We start from the raw sequence: 24220 nt of genomic DNA, 5'->3' as shown, positions 1-24220 counted from the left end.
CCAAAACTGAATAGCATCATACTCAGCTAAACTGCATAGCATCAGACCTAGCTAAACTACATAGCATCATACCCGGCTAAACTGTGTATCATCATATCTATCTAACCTGCATACCATCATACCCAGCTAAACTGCATAACATCCTACCCAGCTAAACTGCATAGCAATACCTAGCCAAAACTGAATAGCATCATACTCAGCTAAACTGCATAGCATCAGACCTAGCTAAACTACACAGCATCATACCCAGCTAAACTGCATAGCATCATACCCAGCTAAACTGTGTAGCATCATACCTATCTAACCTGCATAGCATCCTACCCAGCTAAACTGCATAGCAATACCTAGCCAAAACTGAATAGCATCATACTCAGCTAAATTGCATAGCATCAGACCTAGCTAAACTGCATAGCATCATGCCCAGCTAAACTGCAAGTTTGAACACAGAAACAGCACATGCTTCTCTGCCTTGCACATGTGTGGATGTGTGCACACCATTTGAGAATGCTACTGCACAGAGAAATGCACGCTGCAGGAGTCTAGCTGAACAGAGCTGCGTGCGTCTCTAGACAGGGGGCTGCACTGGGAAGCCTTTTGGTATGTGATGTGAACGGTATTTTTTAATGGATGGGCAACGTTCACTACTTCCAGGCCTTATGGGCAGTGCCCTCTGTCATGGAGGAGAGAGACTGGTTCCCCCAGGGGTGGGTTGCTCTGGGGGGAATCTGCCCTCAGGAGGGAGCACCTGTGTTAGAGCCCTGACACCCTGTCTTTAGATTAGCGGTGGTCAGGAGGCCTTCCACCACACCTGAGGGATATTGGCAGTGCTGGTGTGGGCATAATCAGCTGCCGTGAGCGGGAGGACCAGGTGGAACTAAAGGGATTCCCAACTGAGGAGGGGCTCTGAACTCTGGCTCTGGCTGTAGACTGCACCAGTGCACACGAATCAGGTGTTTCTCAGGCCCTTGCACTCATTCTTCTACATGACTGTCCATAGCGCCTCTTCCTGATCTGAGCACTACATTCTGACCCATCGGTGCTTTTCTGTCTATGCCCTGAAAGAGAGCTCTGGGCTGTCAGGGGGCTTGACTTACCGCTGGCTCGAATGCGCAGAGAAGTCAGGTTGGAGAGCAGGCGATGGAAGTTGAAGGAAGGCCACGTGATGTACTCCCCATTCTCCTCCTCCGACAGCCTGAAAAACAAAACCAACACCAGGGTCAAGGGCTCCGGAATATCCGAGAACAAGAGAAAGCATGCAGAGGCGCAGCTGTGCTCGCTCTAGGTCATTTACACGGGGCCCGACCACCCCTGGCGACGGTGACTGGAGACATCTGGTCCCCTAAGGGTCCCGACCACCCCTGCGACGGCGACGATGACTGGAGACATCGGTCCCCTAAGGGGCCCGGCCACCCCTGGCGACGGTGACTGGAGACATCCGGTCCCCTAAGGTGCCCAAGACATCTGGTCCCCTAAGGGGCCCCGACCACCCATGACCACCCCTGCCGACGCTGACTGGAGCCATCCGGTCCCCTAAGGGTCCCGACCACCCCTGCGACGGCGACATCGGTCCCCTAAGGGGCCCAGCCACCCCTGGCGACGGTGACTGGAGACATCCGGTCCCCTAAGGTGCCCAAGACATCTGGTCCCCTAAGGGGCCCAAACCACCCCTGCGACGGTGACTGGAGCCATCCGGTCCCCTAAGGGTCCCGACCACCCCTGCGACGGCGACGGTGTCTGGAGACATCGGTCCCCTAAGGGGCCCGGCCACCCCTGGCGATGGTGACTGGAGACATCCGGTCCCCTAAGGTGCCCAAGACATCTGGTCCCCTAAGGGGCCCAAACCACCCCTGCGACGGTCACTGGAGACATCCGGTCCCCTAAGGGGCCCGGCTACTCCTGCTACGGCGACGGTGACACGAGACATCCGGTCCCCTAAGGTGCCCAAGACATCTGGTCCCCTAAGGGGCCCAAACCACCCCTGCGACGGTGACTGGAGCCATCTTTTTTTTTTTTTAATATACGGTTTTTACAAACCTTTAAAAATGAAATCACAACACAAGACCAATTCCACTTAGTCCCAAGATTAAAAGTAATAAAGTTAATTGTACTGATATTGATACTAGTGCTAATATCCCCCCTTCCCAACTTGTTAGACACCCCTGCGCCCACATATACACATCACCTTCTTTCTTGAGGTCAGTAGGATTATACATTTCAAAACAGGGGGGTATTGTGTTCAATCAGGTTCGCCTTCTTTCAAATGATTTTTCAGATCTTCAAGAAATGTTACTAATGCGAACAAAAGTGTACGAGTGGAACCTTGAAACATACATTGCCACCAATTCTCCGCACAGGCTGACTGTACTTTCTCGAATACAGGGCCAAGAGTGCGAGTTCTCAATGTGCGTAAGTTCGGACAAAACAGAGTTAAGTGTTTTAGTGTTTCGTTACAAGATTTGCAGAAGCGACACATTGACTCTGTATTTGAGTTATGTAGGTTTCTACGTTCTTTTGTGTCCATCAAATTTAATCTGAATCTCAGGTATATAGATCTGGTTGAAAAGTCGGGGAATTGGGTCAAGTGCGCTAAAGAGTTCCCATATGCTCTTGCCTCTCCTGGTACTTCCACCATCATTCTAGCTTTACCTCTTTGTTCACAAGTTAAGTACCAGTCACCACTCCATACTTTTTTTTTTGCTTGATCAGGATTTTCCAACAACATTTTTTGACTGATGTCGAATTTTAAAATCTCAGTGCAGTACTTATACCACATTGTCAATGTAACACAAGTAGATCCTTTTTTTTGTTTTAGTAACTCAAACTGCAATAGAGGTATGCTTTTGTGTGTGAGGAGCCTTTTTTGTTGGGTTCCCTTCCAGGTGGACCTCAGCGCCCTTTCCTTAATGATTGCTGACTGACAAGTCACGGTCACATGACTGTGTAACAACGGAGTTTCCTTGGCTCCCTTACTCCGTTTGAATTCAGAATACAACAAACTGTGTTACTTGTACTAGTGTCATGCGCCCTTATCGTGGAGGAGATTTAACCCATGACTATCTAACCTAAACTACCAACTCATGAACCTTGAATCAACCTTACTAGCCCTGATTTGAAAAAGACGCAGATGTCGAAACACGTGTAATCACAAAGGGCACGCCTTGAATCCATGTACAATTAAAAGTTCAAAGCTTACAATTTGGAGAATAAGAGGCATTGTTTGATTTTCTTTTTCACCTCCACGATAAGGGCGCATGACACTAGTCTAAGTAACACAGTTTGTTGTATTCGCAATACAGGTATGGTTGCGTTACATTTCCTGAGAAGACTTAATAAATTCCAGCTCACTCTGGCATGCATAGATATAAGCCCCAGTTCATATCGGATGCAGGCGGTAGGCGTTCCACGGGGCAAGTTCAATACTCTTACCCAAAAAATATTTTCAAGGGTATTCCAAAGCTCATGAGAACAACCTAGCGCATTTTCCGCACCATAAATAATCGCTGGAATTGCTTTTTGTTGGTAGAAAGCAATACGCGGTTTTAATGAAAATTTAACGTATTGCCTGTTGATTATTACTGCTTGAGAATCTAGTTGTCGGCATTTGGATTTCGCTGAGTCTGCCCATGGGGCATCATCAAGATTCAAGCGTATCCTCATCCCTACGTATCTTGTGTCGTCAACCTGATGTAGCCTTGTCTTTTCAAGGAACCATGTTTGCTTCTTTTGATTTTTTTTCACAGACCTTAAATTTTGAAGGGTTAGTATCTCACATTTTCGTTTGTTGATTTCAAGCCCATTTCGGTGCACATATGCTTCTAGGGCATCTAGTTTACGTTGCAGACCAATTGCTGTCATATCTAAAAGTATAAGGTCGTCTGCATAAACAAGCCAACTAACGTGATTTCCGTTTGTTTTTGGTGGAAAGGAAGAGACTTCACAAAGGGCTTCGCCCACATCAGATAAAAACAGATTGAAAATAATCGCTGCTAGCGGCAAGCCCTGTTTTACGCCCTTAAAAGTTAGTATGGGCTTTGATAAGGTTCCTTGACGATCCAGCCTAATCCTGAAGCTTGTTTTTGAGCAATTCTCTTATCGCTTCGACAATACTTGGGGGGCAATTCCATGATCTCAATTTGTTCCACAGGATTCCCCGATCAACGCTGTCAAAAGCATGAGAGAAGTCTATAAGAGCTAGATGTATTTTTGTATTTAGTTTTATGGCTTCAATCTTAAAGAGATTCAGGATTAGGAGGTTGAGTCCACACCCCACACCCTTCGTGAAACCAGCCTGTCTAGGATCTATATGTTGATTTTCGTTCGCCCAGCTATACATCATCTGTTGTAATTGTGTGGCGTAAATCTTGCCTATAACATCTAGTAAAGCAATTGGTCTGTAGTCACCTGGATTTGCCCTATTCCCTTTCTTAAAGATTGGCACAACAATGGCACTCTTCCAAGATATTGGAGTCATTCGTTTATCTATTATTCTTTGGAAGAGTGTCATACAAAAATTTGACAAAGCCTCTGGGTTGCATTTTAGAGTGTAGTTCGTAAGGCCGTCTGGGCCCGGTGCTCTAGATGCATTCGCTCTCAGAATTGTGGTTAAAATGTTCTTGTGGTCAAACTTTAAGTCCCATTTATCCAGAGAAGGCTTAAAGCGATCCTCTGAGATTCCTTCATCACTATACATTCTGGTATAGAACGCAATCCATGTATCTTCGGAGATTGGATTTGCCTGTAAAGAGTCTTGCGGGGCAAATTTATTGTTGATAATTTTCCAAAATTCTGCAGCGTTTTTGTTCCGTAATTTGGACAACATCATCTCTGAATCATTCTGTAACATGATGGCTTTGTGGCTCTTACACCAATTCTTGAATGTTAGTTTAATTGATCTTTTTTTTAAGGCTAAGGAAGCACAGTTTGCTTTCCCTAACACTAGCATTCGCAGTTCGTGCCGCATCTGGCTTTTCCGCTGTTGCATCTGTAAGTCAAAACTATGTTTATGAGCAAATGTTTTGTGTTTTAAGCCTTGATTGTGTTCTGTGAAGTCAAGACAATAGATGGCAGTATTCAACTTCGTTGTTTTCATCATTTAAGTTGCACACAATTTTCCTTACATCAGCATCTGCGAGCTCAAGACGAATTCTGCTTGATCGAACAGACACGTTGTGTGACCAGGATGTAGACCGTACCCCCTAAGGGGCCCGGTCACCCCTGGCGACGGTGACTGGAGACATCCGGTCCCCTAAGGTGCCCAAGACATCCGGTCCCCTAAGGTGCCCAAGACATCTGGTCCCCTAAGGGGCCCAAACCATCCCTGCAACGGTGACTGGAGACATCTGGTCCCCTAAGGGGCCCAGGCCACCCCCCGCGACGGTGACTGCAGACATCTGGCCCCTCAGAGCTCACAACCTCTCAAAGTCTGAATAAGGGTCTTGAAATAAAAGGCGGGTGCAGCTTTACGCACTGGGCGGCAGGAGCCACACTTAGGATGAGATTGAGGGTCAAATGCGGAGGAGAGGCCGGGCCCTAGCCTGGGCTTTGGGGTCCATGATACCATACCTTAAGTGCTAAGGGCGTCCCTGCTCTACCTGAATTCCCACAGGAAATCATTGCAGGCTCCGCCCACTCCTGCAGATAATGAGTGCCCTGTGACGGCACAATGCTGGCTCCACTTAATCCTGCCATGGGAGGGCATTGGGCTGCAAGGCTCTCCTGGCAGTTTCACAGGAGGACATTGGCAGCTGGTGAAAGGTAATGTATAATGAGGGCAACATGCCGGCCCAGCCCAGAACTAAGAGCACCGCACCCGCACTGGACCTCCTGCAAGGCCTGGAAAACCTAAGCCATTTGCCTAAACAGACTTCCTTCTATTCCTGCCATGAAAGCTATGATACATGTTATTGGTGCCTTTTTCTGAATGTACTTGTCCCTCTGCTTGAAGTTATTATGCCTCGTGCAACTTGGTCTTCAGGGTTTGGGCGTTTTACAAATGAACATATAAATACATAGATTAATAAACATGAGGGTTACTCTGGAGCTATGTGAATGCATGTGTCTAGGGTCCTTCATGCCTATGCGACATACATAGGGGCTGCAAAGCAACTATATGAGTGTCTGTAAAACACGAGCCCTGTTGATCACTCTAACTGTGGAAGACTGAAAAACCATGACGATTCTTACACGCGGGACAGTGGAATGAAATTATAACGAAACGAGTTGAAAGAATAAGATGATTACTTGATATCAATCACGGGACACACCTGGATCATGTATGTTTATGCATGCATGGGATTTATAAAGGGCAAATGTAGCGTGTCAGCAGCAGGGGGTGGGGGGGCTGTGCATAGGGGATGCACCCTGACGTGTTAGGTAGGTTATGGGGGTAGCCCTCATAGCTGGAATGGGTGATGGAAGCACGGGGGGAGGGGGTATCTCCAGAGTGGGAAGGGAAGGGCTGAATGGTGGGGTGCTCTATGGAGAGGAGTGTCTGTGGGCCCTTCCGGAAGTGTAGGATGGATGGAACCAGTCTTTGTGAGGCAACATATTCCAGAGGCAGGGTGCAGAGCAGGAAAAGGCCTGCATCCCAGTTTTTGCCTCTTGCAGTTCTTGGCTTCCAGTCTGGTGATGTTGTGGCTTCTGGCAGTGAGCCGGCCACAGGAGGTTGTGCACGTCCCACGTAGAGCAGTGCTTGGTTTGTGGCTGCTTTCGTAGGTGGTGCACGCTGACTTGCACATGGTGAATGCTGGAAGTGGTAGCCAGTGGAGGTTCTTGTGGATGAGGGTGATGTGATCGATTATTTTCAGTCTTTTGAGGCATTCTGCAGCAAGTTGGATGGCTTTCGGAGGACGCATGGTGGCATCTATGACTCCAACGAGGAGGGCATTGCCACCGCCCAGTTGGGAAACGACCAAGCGTTTGACAACTATTCTGAAGCTGGGGTCAGGGATGAAAGGCTTGACTTTGTGGAGGGGGGCCAGTACCCTGCTACCTGGGCCTTCTTGGTGATGTATGTTTTGAATGAAAGGCCAGACAGAGTTGATGGTAAAGGTGAGAGATTTTGTACTGGGTGAGAGTTGAGGCATGAATCTATTGAGCTTAACAGGAGTCAGCCAATCTTAGATGTGGGCGTGCTTGGTGGGGTTTCCTAGGAGAATTAATTTGTCTTTGCAGGATTGAGCTTTCGATCGGCACTTGACATCCAGGGTTGGATGAGGGACAGACAGTGCTTGAGCCAAAGGATGTCGTTGATGCAAATTACTTTTTGGTTTGGTCAGGTCATGTGTGTGCCAAGAGGATAGCTCAGGAGCAACTCGTTGGCCTTGGAAACAAGTTGTCTCCCAGCAGCACTGGTTTGAAACCTGGTCCTTAGCCTATAGGCTGGAATCCGGAGTGAAGCGTGATGTATAGCCGTGTGTCATCTGCTTATTGGTGTATCCCGATGTCAGTGTTGGTGAAGAGCTCCCCCACTGGTTCCATGTAGAATTTGAAGATGACAGGTGACAGGATGTCCTTCTGGAACTCTGCAGGTTACTGGGTGACAATGGGATCTGTTGGGACCCATTTGGTCAAGTTAGTGTCTTTTGGACAGGTCAGAGGTGAACCACTGCAGGAGTGTTCCAGTGAAGCCCAAATAAATGGGGCAAGGATGTTGAAGAGGGCTTCATGATCAATGTTATTAAGGATGCAGAGCACTTGAGTGGGAAGAGGACGCAGGGGGCCCTATGTCCAGGATGTGAACAGCAGCATCGATAACCTGGGTGGCGATGGTCTCTGTGCTGCATCGTGGTCAGAAACTGTATCGATAGCTTTGTAGGAGATTGTGACGAGTGGTCCCTTCATACAATGGATGGTGATGGTCTTCCCGATCACCTTTACATGGAGAGATCCATGATGGGTGATAGTTGGTCAGGTCACTTGGGTCGAGGGGAGGATGTGTCCCATTTATGGTGCATATGAGAAGCTGGCTTGTGACCCCCTTATGTGCAACACAAGTCGTTTTATTTATTACATTCACATTCGGCAGAGGCAGCACACGTTTTGAGTCATACGTGGGACTAATAGTCATGGGTACCTATGTCGCATTCAGCATTTGTTTTTCATGCCTATTAAAGTCGGAGCTTCTTTAACCCACCACTATGTACTGTGTAGTCCCACCTCCCAGATACAAATCCCAGGTGACATGATCGTGGATATTATTGAAAGCTAACCTGCAAATGGAGATGTCTGGGCTGCATGCCTCCTTTAGGAGAGGAGGGTATGCCCGGCGACCTAGGTCTCCAGAAATCACATGGAGCAGCCTATCCCTGGAGACCTAGGTCTCCAGACATCACATAGAGCAGCCTATCCCGGGTGACCTAGGTCTCCAGACATCACATAGAGCAGCCTATCCCGGGTGACCCAGGTCTCCAGACATCACATAGAGCAGCCTTTCACTGATGACCTAGGTCTCCAGACATCAAATAGAGCAGCCTATCCCGGGTGACCTAGGTCTCCAGACATCACATAGCGCAGCCTATCCCTGATGACCTAGGTCTCCAGAAATCACATAGAGCAGCCTATCCCGGGTGACCTAGGTCTCCAGACATCACATAGAGCAGCCTATCCCGGGTGACCTAGGTCTACAGATATCATGTAGATCAGCCTATCCCTGGTGACCTATGCCTGAAGACATCCTATAGAGCAGCCTATCCTGGGTGACCTAGGTCTCCAGACATCACATAGAGCAGCCTATCCCGGGTGACCTAGGTCTCCAGACATCACATAGAGCAGCCTATCCCGGGTGACCTAGGTCTCCAGACATCACGTAGCGCAGCCTATCCCCGGTGACCTAGGTCTCCAGAAATCACATAGAGCAGCCTATCCCGGGTGACCTAGGTCTCCAGACATCACGTAGCGCAGCCTATCCCCGGTGACCTAGGTCTCCAGAAATCACATGGAGCAGCCTATCCATGGTGACCTAGGTCTCCAGACTTCACATAGCGCAGCCTATCCCTGGTGACCTAGGTCTACAGATATTATGTAGATCAGCCTATCCCTGGTGACCTATGCCTGAAGACATCCTATAGAGCAGCCTATCCTGGGTGACCTAGGTCTCCAGAAATCACATGGAGCAGCCTATCCCTGGAGACCTAGGTCTCCAGACATCACATAGAGCAGCCTATCCCGGGTGACCTAGGTCTCCAGACATCACATAGAGCAGCCTATCCCGGGTGACCTAGGTCTCCAGACATCACGTAGCGCAGCCTATCCCCGGTGACCTAGGTCTCCAGAAATCACATAGAGCAGCCTATCCCGGGTGACCTAGGTCTCCAGACATCACGTAGCGCAGCCTATCCCCGGTGACCTAGGTCTCCAGAACTCACATGGAGCAGCCTATCCATGGTGACCTATGTCTCCAGACTTCACATAGCGCAGCCTATCCCTGGTGACCTAGGTCTACAGATATTATGTAGATCAGCCTATCCCTGGTGACCTATGCCTGAAGACATCCTATAGAGCAGCCTATCCTGGGTGACCTAGGTCTCCAGAAATCACATAGAGCAGCCTATCCGTGGTGACCTAGGTCTCCAGATATCAAATAGAGCAGCCTATCCCGGGTGACCTAGGTCTCCAGAAATCACATAGAGCAGCCTATCCCTGGTGACCTAGGTCTCCAGAAATCACATAGAGCAGCCTATCCCGGGTGACCTAGGTCTCCAGACATCACATAGCGCAGCCTATCCCTGGTGACCTAGGTCTCCAGACATCAAATAGAGCAGCCTATCCCTGGTGACCTAGGTCTCCAGAAATCACATAGAGTAGCCCATCCCGGGTGACCTAGGTCTCCAGACATAATATAGAGCAGCCTATCCCGGGTGACCTAGGTCTCCAGACATCATATAGAACAGCCTATCCCTGCTGACCTAGGTCTACAGATATCATGTAGATCAGCCTGTCCCTGGTGACCTATGCCTGAAGACATCCTATAGAGCAGCCTATCCTGTGTGACCTAGGTCTCCAGACATCATATAGATCAGCCTATCCCTGGTGACCTAGGTCTCCAGACAACATATAGAGTAGCCTATCCCGGTTGACCTCGGTCTCTAGATATCATATAGATCAGTCTATATCTTCTGACCTAGGTGTACAGACATCATATAGAGCACACTATCCCTGGTGACCTAGATATTCAGCCATCACATAGAGCAGCCTATCCTGTGTGACCTATGTCTCCAGGCATCATATAGAGTAGCCTATCCCAGTGACCAAGGACTCCAGACCTCATATAGCTTATCCTATCCCGGGTGACCCAGGACTCAAGACATCATATAGAGCACCCTATCCCAGGTGACTTAGGTCTCCAGACATCATATAGAACAGCCTATCCCTGCTGACCTAGGTCTACAGACATCATGTAGATCAGTCTATCCCTGGTGAATTAGGCCTGAAGACATCATATAGAGCAGCCTATCCTGGGTGAAGTAGGTCTCCAGACATCATATAGATCAGCCTATCCCGGGTGACCTAGGTCTCCAGACATCACATAGAGCAGCCTATCCCTGGTGAACTAGGTCTCCAGGTATGAAATGGAGCAGCCTATCTCGGGTGACCTAGATCTCCAGACATCACATAGAGCAGCCTATCCCTGGTGATCTAGGTCTCCAGACATCATATAAATCAGCCTATCCCGGGTGACCTAGGTCTCCGGACATCACATAGCGCAGCCTATCCCTGGTGAACTAGGTCTCCAGGTATCAAATGGAGCAGCCTATCTCGGGTGACCTAGATCTCCAGACATCACATAGAGCAGCCTTTCACTGATGACCTAGGTCTCCAGAATTCAAATAGAGCAGCCTATCCCTGGTGACCTAGGTCTCCAGACATCACAAAGCGCAGCCTATCCCTGGTGACCTAGGTTTCCAGAAATCACATAGAGCAGCCTATCCCTGGTGACCTAGGTCTCCAGACATCCTATAGAGCAGCCTATCCTGGGTGACCTAGGTCTCCAGACATCATATAAATCAGCCTATCCCTGGTGACCTAGGTCTCCAGACAACATATAGAGTAGCCTAGCCCGGTTGACCTCAGTCTCCAGATATCATATAGATCAGTCTATTTCTTCTGACCTAGGTGTACAGACATCATATAGAGCACACTATCCCTGGTGACCTAGATATTCAGACATCACAAAGAGCAGCCTATCCCGTGTGACCTAGGTCTCCAGACATCAAATAGAGCAGCCTATTCCGGGTGACCTAGGTCTCCAGAAATCACATAGAGTAGCCTATCCCTGGTGACCTAGGTCTCCAGACATCAAATAGAGCAGCCTATCCCGGGTGACCTAGGTCTCCAGAAATCACATAGAGCAGCCTATCCCGGGTGACCTAGGTCTCCAGCCATCACATAGGTTAGCCTATATCGGGTGACCTAGGTCTCCAGACATAATATAGAGCAGCCTATCCCGGGTGACCTAGGTCTCCAGACATCATATAGAACAGCCTATCCCTGCTGACCTAGGTCTACAGATATCATGTAGATCAGCCTGTCCCTGGTGACCTATGCCTGAAGACATCCTATAGAGCAGCCTATCCTGGATGACCTAGGTCTCCAGACATCATATAGATCAGCCTATCCCTGGTGACCTAGGTCTCCAGACAACATATAGAGTAGCCTATCCCGGTTGACCTCGGTCTCTAGATATCATATAGATCAGTCTATATCTTCTGACCTAGGTGTACAGACATCATATAGAGCACACTATCCCTGGTGACCTAGATATTCAGACATCACATAGAGCAGCCTATCCTGTGTGACCTATGTCTCCAGGCATCATATAGAGTAGCCTATCCCAGTGACCAAGGTCTCCAGACCTCATATAGCTTATCCTATCCCGGGTAAGCCAGGACTCAAGACATCATATAGAGCACCCTATCCCAGGCGACCTAGGTCTCCAGACATCATATAGAACAGCCTATCCCTGCAGACCTAGGTCTACAGACATCATGTAGATCAGTCTATCCCTGGTGACCTAGGCCTAAAGACATCATATAGAGCAGCCTATCCTGGGTGAAGTAGGTCTCAAGACATCATATAGATCAGCCTATCCCGGGTGACCTAGGTCTCCAGACATCACATAGAGCAGCCTATCCCTGGTGAACTAGGTCTCCAGGTATCAAATGGAGCAGCCTATCTCGGGTGACCTAGATCTCCAGACATCACATAGAGCAGCCTATCCCTGGTGACCTAGGTCTCCAGAAATCACATAGAGCAGCCTTTCACTGATGACCTAGGTCTCCAGACATCAAATAGAGCAGCCTATCCCGGGTGACCTAGGTCACCAGACATCACATAGCGCAGCCTATCCCTGGTGACCTAGGTTTCCAGAAATCACATAGAGCAGCCTATCCCTGGTGACCTAGGTCTCCAGACATCCTATAAATCAGCCTATCCCTGGTGACCTAGGTCTCCAGACAACATATAGAGTAGCCTATCCCGGTTGACCTCGGTCTCCAGATATCATATAGATCAGTCTATTTCTTCTTCTGACCTAGGTGTACAGACATCATATAGAGCACACTATCCCTGGTGACCTAGATATTCAGACATCACATAGAGCAGCCTATCCCGTGTGACCTAGGTCTCCAGGCATCATATAGAGTAGCCTATCCCAGTGACCAAGGACTCCAGACCTCATATAGCTTAACCTATCCCAGATGACCCAGGACTCAAGACATCATATAGAGCACCCTATCCCAGGCGACCTAGGTCTCCAGACATCATATGGAACAGCCTATCCCTGCTGACCTATGCCTGAAGACATCCTATAGAGCAGCCTATCCTGGGTGACCCAGGTCTCCAGAAATCACATAGAGCAGCCTATCCCTGGTGACCTAGGTCTCCAGAAATCACATAGAGCAGCCTATCCCGGGTGACCTAGGTCTCCAGACATCACATAGCGCAGCCTATCCCTGGTGACCTAGGTCTCCAGAAATCACATGGAGCAGCCTATCCCTGGTGACCTAGGTCTCCAGACCTCACATAGAGCAGCCTATCCCTGGTGACCTAGGTATCCAGACATCAAATAGAGCAGCCTATCCCAGGTGACATAGGTCTCCAGAAATCACATGGAGCAGCCTATCCCTGGTGACCTAGGTCTCCAGACATCACATAGCGCAGCCTATCCCTGGTGACCTAGGTCTCCAGGCACCATATAGAATAGCCTATCCCAGTGACCAAGGACTCCAGACCACATATAGCTTATCCTATCCCGGGTGACCCAGGACTTAAGACATCATATAGAGCACCCTATCCCAGGCGACCTAGGTCTCCAGACATCATATAGAACAGCCTATCCCTGCTGACCTAGGTCTACAGACATCATGTAGATCAGTATATCCCTGGTGACCTAGGCCTGAAGACATCATATAGAGCAGCCTATCCTGGGTGAAGTAGGTCTCCAGACATCATATAGATCAGCCTATCCCGGGTGACCTAGGTCTTCAGACATCACATAGAGCAGCCTATCCCTGGTGACCTAGGTCTCCAGGTATCAAATGGAGCAGCCTATCTCGGGTGATTTAGGTCTCCAGACATCACATAGAGCAGCCTATCCCTGGTGACCTAGGTCTCCAGAAATCACATAGAGCAGCCTTTCACTGATGACCTAGGTCTCCAGACATCAAATAGAGCAGCCTATCCCGGGTGACCTAGGTCTCCAGACATCACATAGCGCAGCCTATCCCTGGTGACCTAGGTTTCCAGAAATCACATAGAGCAGCCTATCCCTGGTGACCTAGGTCTCCAGACATCCTATAGAGCAGCCTATCCTGGGTGACCTAGGTCTCCAGACATCATATAGATCAGCCTATCCCTGGTGACCTAGGTCTCCAGACAACATATAGAGTAGCCTATCCCGGTTGACCCTGGTCTCTAGATATCATATAGATCAGTCTATTTCTTCTGACCTAGGTGTACAGACATCATATAGAGCACACTATCCCTGGTGACCTAGATATTCAGACATCACATAGAGCAGCCTATCCCGTGTGACCTAGGTCTCCAGGCATCATATAGAGTAGCCTATCCCAGTGACCAAGGACTCCAGACCTCATATAGTTTATCCTATGCCGGGTGACCCAGGACTCAAGACATCATATCGAGCACCCTATCCCAGGCGACCTAGGTCTCCAGACATCATATAGAACAGCCTATCCCTGCTGACCTATGCCTGAAGACATCCTATAGAGCAGCCTATCCGGGTGACCTAGGTCTCCAGAAATCACATAGAGCAGCCTATCCCTGGTAACCTAGGTCTCCAGAAATCACATAGAGCAGCCTATACCGGGTGACCTAGGTCTCCAGACATCACATAGCGCAGCCTATCCCTGGTGACCTAGGTCTCCAGAAATCACATGGAGCAGCCTATCCCTGGTGACTTAGGTCTCCAGACATCACATAGTGCAGCCTATTCCAGGTGACCTAGGTCTCCAGAAATCACATAGCGCAGCCTATCCCTGGTGACCTAGGTCTCCGGAAATCACATAGAACAGCCTATCCCTGCTGACCTAGGTCTACAGACATCATGTAGATCAGTCTATCCCTGGTGACCTAGGCCTGAAGACATCATATAGAGCAGCCTATTCCGGGTGAACTAGCTCTCCAGACATCATATAGATCAGCCTATCCCGGGTGACCTAGGTCTCCAGACATCACATAGAGCAGCCCATGCCTGGTGACCTAGCTCTCCAGGTATCAAATGGAGCAGCCTATCTCGGGTGACCTAGGTCTCCAGACATCACATAGAGCAGCCTATCCCTGGTGACCTAGGTCTCCAGAAATCACATTGAGCAGCCTATCACGGATGACCTAGGTCTCCAGACATCAAATAGAGCAGCCTATCCCGGGTGACCTAGGTCTCCAGACATCAAATAGAGCAGCCTACCCCGGGTAACCTAGGTCTCCAGACATCACATAGAGCAGCCTATCGCTGGTTACCTAGGTCTCCAGAAATCGCATAGAGCAGCCTATCCCTGATGACCTAGGTCTCCAGACATCAAATAGAGCAGCCTATCCCGGGTGACCTAGGTCTCCAGACATCACATAGAGCAGCCTATCCCTGGCGACCTAGGTCTCCAGAAATCACATAGAGCAGCCTATCCCTGGTGACCTAGGTCTCCAGACATCAAATAGAGCAGCCTATCCCGGGCGACCTAGGTCTCCAGAAATCAAATAGAGCAGCCTATCCGGGGTGACCTAGGTCTCCAGAAATCACATAGAGCAGCCTATCCCTGGTGACCTAGGTCTCCAGACATCAAATAGAGCAGCCTATTCCGGGTGACCTAGGTCTCCAGACATCACATAGAGCAGCCTATCCCTGGTGACCTATGTATGTATGTATGTATGTATTTTATTTTTGTATAGCGCCGGTAGCCCGAGGGCATCAGGGCGCTTAAACTTACAACACAGCAGCTACATGACAGACATTAAATAACGAACACTGCGTCCTGATAAGGGACCCCGAAACATAGCTTTCCCCAGCCTCATCATCTGAAAAGGTGTGTCTTCAACTGCTTCCTGAAAATAAGGTGATTTACTTCTGACCTTAGAGCTTCAGGAATGCTGTTCCACAATTTGGGATCCATCACCAGATAGGATCTACCCAACCCAGATTTCAGCTTGAAATTGGGGACAGACAGCAGGCATTTTCCCTCCGAGCGTAGACTTCTCCTGGGTGTATAGAGCACTAAGCTCTTTTGTCAAGTAAACCGGCACAGTGCCTTAAAGGCACTTGTGCACCAAACAGAGGGCCTTGAACTTGATGCGTTCCTCTACCCTAAGCCAGTGCAGAGATAGTCTATCTGCAGTAGTGTGATTTTTCTTCTTCAAGTTCTTAACTAGCCTGACCGCGTTGTTCTGGATCACCTGGCAGCTAGATAGGTCCTTGGATGAGGCCCCTAACAACAGGGCGTTCCCATAATCAAGCCGTGATAGGATAATGGCTGTGGCTATCGTGGCCATATTGCCTTCATTAAGGAATGGCTGGATTGCTTTCATTAATCTGAGATAATACGCTGTGTTTTTTTTAAAGTAGCTGGTCTGGGCATGAGAATCGACCGCAGAGTTGACCATCATGCCCAGTGTTTTCACTTTAGGGGCCACCACGATGATGGCATTTTTAATTTGGAAAGAATTGTACTCTGCCCCCAGATTTGCCAACTGATGACTGGAACCAAACAGCATCAGTTCGGTTTTTGAGTCATTCAGGCACATCCAATTTGCCTGCATCCAGTCGTCTATTGTCTTGTATACCCTGGCAATCACTTCACTATCTGTGGCGTGATGGCTGCCTCCCAGTTCCAATATGAGTTGAGTGTCGTCCGCGTAATTCGTGAACGACACTCCTGCTTCCACCAATAAGCTGCACAAAGTGCAGATATATATATTAAACAGCATTGGAGACAAACTAGGTCTCCAGACATCACATAGAGCAGCCTATCACGGGTGACCTAGGTCTCCAACCATCACATAGGTTAGCCTATCCCGGGTGACCTATGTCTCCAGACATCAAATACAGCAGCCTATCCCGGGTCACCTAGGTCTCCAGACATCACATAGAGCAGCCTATCCCTGGTGACCTAGGTCTCCAGACATCAAATAGAGCAGCCTATCCCTTGTGACCTAGGTCTCCAGACATCACATAGAGCAGCCTATCCCGGGTGACGTAGTTCTCCAGACATCACATAGAGCAGCCTATCCCTGGTGACCTAGGTCTCCAGACAACATATAGAGTAGCCTATCCCGGTTGACCTCGGTCTCCAGATATCCTATAGATCAGTCTATATCTTCTGACCTAGGTCTACAGACATCATATAGAGCACACTAACCCTGGTGACCTAGGTCTTCAGACATCACATAGAGCAGCCTATCCCAGGTGACCTAGGTCTCCAGGCATCATATAGAGTAGCCTATCCCAGTGACCTAGGACTCCAGACCTCATATAGCTTATCCTATCCCAGGTGACCTAGGTCACCAGACATATAGAGCAGCCCGTCCCGGGTGACCGAGGTCTCCAGACATCATATAGAACAGCCTATCCCTGCTGACCTAGGTCTACAGACATCATGTATATCAGCCTATCCCTGGTGACCTAGGCCTGAAGACATCATATAGAGCAGCCTATCCTGGGTGACCTAGTTCTCCAGACATCATATAAATCAGCCTATCCCTGGTAACATAGGTCTCCTGAAAACATATAGAGTAGCCTATCCAGGTTGACCTCGGTCTACAGATATCAAATAGAGCAGCCTATCCTGGGTGACCTAGGTCTCCAGACATCACATAGAGCAGCCGATCCCTGGTGACCTAGGTCTCCAGAAATCACATAGAGCAGCCTATCCCTGGTGACCTAGGTCTCCAGACATCAAATAGAGCAGCCTATCCCGGGTGACCTAGGTCTCCAAACATCAAATAGAGCAGCCTATCCCGGGTGACCTAGGTCTCCAGACATCACATAGAGCAGCCTATCCCTGGTGACCTATGTCTCCAGACATCACATAGAGCAGCCAATCCCTGGTGACCTAGGTCTCCAGACATCCCATAGAGCAGCCTATCCCGCATGACCTAGGTCTCCAGCCATCACATAGAACAGCCTATCACCGGTGACCTAGGTCTCCAGACATCAAATAGAACAGCCTATCCCGGGTGATCTAGGTCTCCAGACATCACACAGAGCAGCCTATCCCTGGTGACCTAGGTCTCCAGACATCAAATAGAGCAGCCTATCCCGGGTGACATAGGTCTCCAGACATCACATAGAGCAGCCTATCCCTGGTGACCTAGGTCTCCAGACATCAAATAGAGCAGCCTATCCCCAGTGACCTAGGTCTCCAGACATCACATAGAGCAGCCTATCCCAGGTGACCTAGGTCTCCAGACATCACATAGAGCAGCCTATCCCGGGTGACCAGGGTCTCCAGACATCACTTATAGTAGCCTATCCCTGGTGACCTAGGACTCCAGACCTCATATAGCTCATCCTAACCCGGGTGACCTAGGTCTCCAGACATCACATAGAGCAGCCTATCCCGGGTGACCTAGGTCTCCAGATATCATATAGAGCAGCCTATCCCGGATGACCAGGGTCTCCAGACATCAAATAGAGCAGCCTATCCCAGGTGACCAGGGTCTCCAGACATCAAATAGAGCAGCCTATCACATGTGACCTAGGTCTCCAGAAATCACATAGAGCAACGTATCTCGGGTGACCTAGGTCTCCAGACATCAAATAGAGCATTCTATCACGGGTGACCTACGTCTCCAGAAATCACATAGAACAGCCTATCCCGGGTGACCTAGGTCTCCAGCCATCATATAGATCAGCCTATCCGGGTGACCTAGGTCTTCAGACATCACATAGTGCAGCCTATCCCCGGTGACCTAGGTCTCCAGACAACACATAGAACAGCCTATCCCGGGTGACCTAGGTCTCTAGACATCACATAGAGCAGCCTATCCCGGGTGACCTAGGTCTCCAGTCATCACAAAGAGCAGCCTATCCTGGGTGACTAAGGTTTCCAGCCATCACATAGAGCAACGTATCCCGGGTGACCTAGATCTCCAGACATCACATAGAGCAGCCTATCCCGGGTGACCTAGGTCTCCAGACATCACATAGAGCAGCCTATCCCGGGTGACCTAGGTCTCCAGCCATCATATAGAACAGCCTATCCCGGGTGACCAAGGTCTCCAGACATCACAAAGAGCAGTCTATCCCGGGTGACCTAGGTCTCCAGCCATCACAAACAGTAGCCTATGTCGGGTGACCTAGGTCTCCAGACATCACATAGAGCAGCCTATCCCAGTGACCTAGGACTCCAGACCTCATATAGCTCATCCTAACCAGGGTGACCTAGGTCTCCAGACATCACATAGAGCAGCCTATCCTGGGTGACCTAGGTCTCCAGACAACATATAGATCTGCCTATCCCTGGTGGCCTAGGTCTTCAGACATCAGATAATGCAGCCTATCCTGGGTGACCTAGGTCTACAAACATCATGTAGATCAGCCTATCCCGGGTGACCTAGGTCTCCAGACATCACATAGAACAGCCTATCCCGGGTGACCTAGGTCTCCTGACATCACATAGAGCAGCCTATCCCGGGTGACCTAGGTCTCCAGCCATCACAAAGAGCAGCCTATCCTGGCTGACCTAGGTTTCCAGCCATCACAAAGAGCCGCCTATCCCAGGTGACCTAGGTCTCCAGCCATTATATAGAACGGCCTATCCCGCGTGACCAAGGTCTCCAGACATCACATAGAGCAGCCTATGTCTGGTGACCTAGGTCTCCAGACATCACATAGAGCAGCCTATCCCAGTGACCTAGGACCAGTGCTTTAAGTGGGCCGGGGCCTGCCGGGGCCGGGCCCCGCCAGTCTCCTAAAAGTGGGGCTGAGCCGGGGCCCTGCCGGGGCCCCCGGTCCCACCACGCCATGGCAGGACGCATTATCCCGCCACGGCCGCAGCTGCGACGGGAGATGCGCCCGCCAGTGTAACGTTAGGCAAGTGGACAGAAGTGCCAGCCAGCCACAGCGTCGCTGAAGCTGGCTGGCACTTCTGTCAGTCACTGTAACTTCCCTGATGACCCCCCATCTGAGGGGTCATCAGGGAAGTTACAGTTCCTTTGTTGGCCATCCAGGTCACTGACCCTCTGTGAACCTGCAGGCTCCATGATTTAATATGTAGATTAAATCACGGAGCCCGCGGGTTCCCAGAGGGTGAAAGACGCCTTGGGCTCTGTGATCTCTGCTCAGAGCAGCGATCACTGAGCCCGAGGTGCCTGTCTCCTTTGGCAAATCTTTATAAAAGATGCCTTGAAATGTGTACGTTTCAAGCCATCTTTTATAAACGTAGAAATATGTCTACGTTTATAACAGACGGCTTGAAACGTACACAATTCAAGGCATCTTTTATAAAGCTTTGTCGACGGACAAAACCACCTCGGGTTTTGTCCGTCCTCAAAGCTTTATAAAACATGGCTTGTACGTTTCAAGCCGTCTTTTATGAACACAGAAATATGTTACAAATGTCTATGTTTATAAAAGGTGGCTTGAAAAGTACACAAACCGTAGTAAGGTAAGCACACAAGTGTGCGCGACTTACTATGGTTTGTACACTTTCAAGCCACCTTTTATAAACATAGAAATATGTAACATTGCAATGTTTATAAAAGAAGGCTTGAAAAATACACAAACCATAGTAGTACGCATACAAATATATAAATGTTCTACTACATTTATATATTTGTTTGCGCACCCTACTATGTTTTGTGCACTTTTAGGCCACGCCCACAGTGGATGCCACGCCCCCAAATGAGGGCCCCCCCTCAATTTCTTACCCCACTTAAAGCACTGCCTAGGACTCCAGACCTCATAGAGCTCATCCTAACCCGGATGACCTAGGACTCCAGACATCACATAGAGCAGCCTATCCCGGGTGACCTAGGTCTCCAGCCATCATTTAGATCAGCCTATTCCGGTTGACCTAGGTCTCTAGACATCAAATAGAGTAGCCTGTCCCAGGTGACCTAGGGCTGCAGACATCATATAGATCAGTCTATCCCTGCTAACCTCGGTCTACAGACATCATAGAGATCAGCCGATGCATGGTGACCTAGGTCTCCAGGCATCATCTACAATAGCCTAACCCAGTGATCTTGGATTCCAGACCTCATATAGCTTATCCTATCCCGGGTGACCTAGGTCTCCAGACATCATAAAGAACAGCCTATCTCTGGTGACCTAGGTCTTCAGACATCAACTAACGCAGCCTATCCTGGGTGACATAGGTCCCCAAACATCATATAGACCAGCCAATCCCTGGCGACCTAGGTCTACAAACATCATATAGATCAGCCTATCCCAACTACCCTTGGTTTATAGACATCATATGGATCAGCCTATCCCAGTTGGCCTAGGTCTCAAGACATCATATAGATCGGCCTATCCTGGTGGCTTAGGTCTGCAGACATCATACAGATCATCCTATCCCTGGTGACCTAGGTCTCCAGACATCATATAGAACAGCCTATCCCTGTAGACCTAGGTCTCCAGACATCATATATGCAGACATCATGTAGATCAGCCTATCACTGGTGACCTAGGCCTGGTGGCATCATATAGACCAGCCTATCCCTGCTGACCTAGGTCTACAGACATCATATAGATCAGCCTATCCCTGGTGACCTAGGTCTTCAGACATCAGATAACGCAGCCTATCCTGGGTGACCCAGGTCCCCAAACATCATATAGACCAGCCAATCCCTGGCGACCTAGGTCTACAAACATCATATAGCTCAGCATGTCCCTGCTAACCTGAGTCTGCAGACATCATGTAGATCAGCCTATCCCAACTACCCTTGGTTTATAGACATCATATGGATCAGCCTATCAGAGTTGGCCTAGGTCTCAAGACATCATATAGATCGGCCTATCCTGGTGGCCTAGGTCTGCAGACATCATACAGATCATCCTATCCCTGGTGACCTAGGTCTCCTGACTTCATATATGCAGACATCATGTAGATCAGCCTACCACTGGTGACCTAGGCCTGGTGGCATCATATAGACCAGCCTATCCCTGCTGACCTAGGTATACCTACATCATATAGATCAGCCTATCCCTGCTGACCTAGGTCTGCAGGCATCATATAGAACAGCTTATCCCTGGTGACCTAGGCCTACAGACATCATATAGATCAGCCTATCCCGTGTGACCTAGGCCTACAGACATCAAATAGGTCACCCTACCCCTGGTGACCTAGGTCAACAGACATCATATATGTCAGCCTATCCCTGGTGACATAGCTCTATAGATATCACATAGGTCAGCCTTTCCCTGATGACCTACTTCTACAGACATCGTCATATAGAACAGTCTATCCCTGCTGACCTAGGTCTCCAGCCAACATATAGATCAGCCTATCCCAGGTGACCTAGGTCTCCAGACATCATATAGATCAGCCTATCCCTGGTGACCTAGGCCTACAGACATCATATAGATCAGCCTATCCCTGGTGACCTAGGCATACAGACATCGTCATATAGACCAGCCTATCCCTGGTGATCTAGGTATACAGACATCATACAGTTCAGCCTATCCCTGGTGACCTAGGTATACAGACACCATATAGTTCAGCCTATCCCTGGTGACATTGCTCTATAGATATCACATAGGTCAGCCTTTCCCTGATGACCTATTTCTACAGACATCGTCATATAGAACAGCCTATCCCTGCTGACCTGGGTCTCCAGCCATCATATAGATCAGCCTATCCCGGGTGACCTAGGTCTCCAGACATCCTATAGATCAGCCTATCCCTGGTGACCTAGGCCTACAGACATCATATAGATCAGCCTATCCCTGGTGACCTAGGCCTACAGACATCACATAGAACAGCCTATTCCGGGTGACCTAGGTCTCCAGATTCACATAGAGCAGCCTATCACAGGTGACCTAGGTCTCCAGACATCACATAGAGCAGCCTATCTCGGGTGACCTAGGTCGCCAGACATCAAATAGAGCATCCTATCCCGGGTGACCTAGGTCTCCAGAAATCACATAGAACAACCTATCCCTGGTGACCTAGGTCTCCAGACATCAAATAGAGCAGCCTATCCTGGGTGAACTACATCTCCAGACATCACATAGAGCAGCCTATCCCGGGTGACCTAGGTCTCCAGCCATCATATAGATCAGCCTATCCCGGGTGACCTAGGTCTCCAGACATCACATAGAACAGCCTATCCCGGGTGACCTAGGTCTCCTGACATCACATAGAGCAGCCTATCCCGGGTGACCTAGGTCTCCAGCCATCACAAAGAGCAGCCTATCCTGGGTGACCTAGGTTTCCAGCCATCACAAAGAGCAGCTTATCCCGGGTGACCTAGGTCTCCAGACATCACATAGAGCCACCTATCCCGGGTGACCTAGGTCTGCAGCCATCATATAGAACGGCCTATCCCGCGTGACCAAGGTCTCCAGACATCACATAGAGCAGCCTATGTCGGGTGACCTAGGTCTCCAGACATCACATAGAGCAGCCTATCCCAGTGACCTAGGACTCCAGACCTCATAGAGCTCATCCTAACCCGGATGACCTAGGACTCCAGACATCACATAGAGCAGCCTATCCCGGGTGACCTAGGTCTCCAGCCATCATTTAGATCAGCATATTCCGGTTGAACTAGGTCTCTAGACATCAAATAGAGTAGCCTGTCCCAGGTGACCTAGGGCTGCAGACATCATATAGACCAGTCTATCCCTGCTAACCTCGGTCTACAGACATCATAGAGATCAGCCGATGCATGGTGACCTAGGTCTCCAGGCATCATCTACAATAGCCTAACCCAGTGATCTTGGATTCCAGACCTCATATAGCTTATCCTATCCCGGGTGACCTAGGTCTCCAGACATCATAAAGAACAGCCTATCCTTGCTGACCTAGGTCTACAGACATCATGTAGATCAGCCTATCTCTGGTGACCTAGGTCTTCAGACATCAACTAACGCAGCCTATCCTGGGTGACCTAGGTCCCCAAACATCATATAGACCAGCCAATCCCTGGCGACCTAGGTCTACAAACATCATATAGCTCAGCATGTCCCTGCTAACCTCAGTCTACAGACATGATATAGATCAGCCTATCCCAACTACCCTTGGTTTATAGACATCATATGGATCAGCCTATCCCAGTTGGCCTAGGTCTCAAGACATCATATAGATCAGCCTATCCTGGTGGCCTAGGTCTGCAGACATCATACAGATCATCCTATTCCTGGTGACCTAGGTCTCCAGACATCATATAGAACAGCCTATCCCTGGAGACCTAGGTCTCCAGACATCATATATGCAGACATCATGTAGATCAGCCTATCACTGGTGACCTAGGCCTGGTGGCATCATATAGACCAGCCTATCCCTGGTGACCTAGGCCTACAGACATCATATAGATCAGCCTATCCCGTGTGACCTAGTCCTACAGGCATCAAATAGGTCACCCTACCCCTGGTGACATAGGTCAACAGACATCATATATGTCAGCCTATCCCTGGTGACCTAGGCCTACAGACATCATATAGATCAGCCTATCCCTGGTGACCTAGGCCTACAGACATCAGATAGGTCAGCCTATCCCTGGTGACCTAGTTCTACAGACATCGTCAAATAGACCAGCCTATCCC

General features: G+C 49.3%; 1 protein-coding gene across 1 annotated transcript in view; it reads right to left on the bottom strand.

The window, feature by feature from the left end:
• The window catches only part of LAMC3 (laminin subunit gamma 3), a 1037231-nt gene that overhangs the window by 634474 nt on the left and 378537 nt on the right, over positions 1-24220 (bottom strand). The window contains exon 11 of the mRNA XM_069609277.1: positions 1095-1192. Coding sequence (XP_069465378.1) covers positions 1095-1192 — 98 coding nt within the window. The remainder of the gene's footprint in view (positions 1-1094; positions 1193-24220) is intronic.

The sequence above is a fragment of the Ambystoma mexicanum genome, chromosome 8 (genome assembly GCF_040938575.1).
Source record: "Ambystoma mexicanum isolate Mex_15411 chromosome 8, UKY_AmexF1_1, whole genome shotgun sequence".
Lineage (NCBI taxonomy): Eukaryota > Metazoa > Chordata > Amphibia > Caudata > Ambystomatidae > Ambystoma > Ambystoma mexicanum.
Note: the sequence above shows the minus strand (reverse complement) of the source record. Positions and strands in the feature narration are given on the sequence as shown.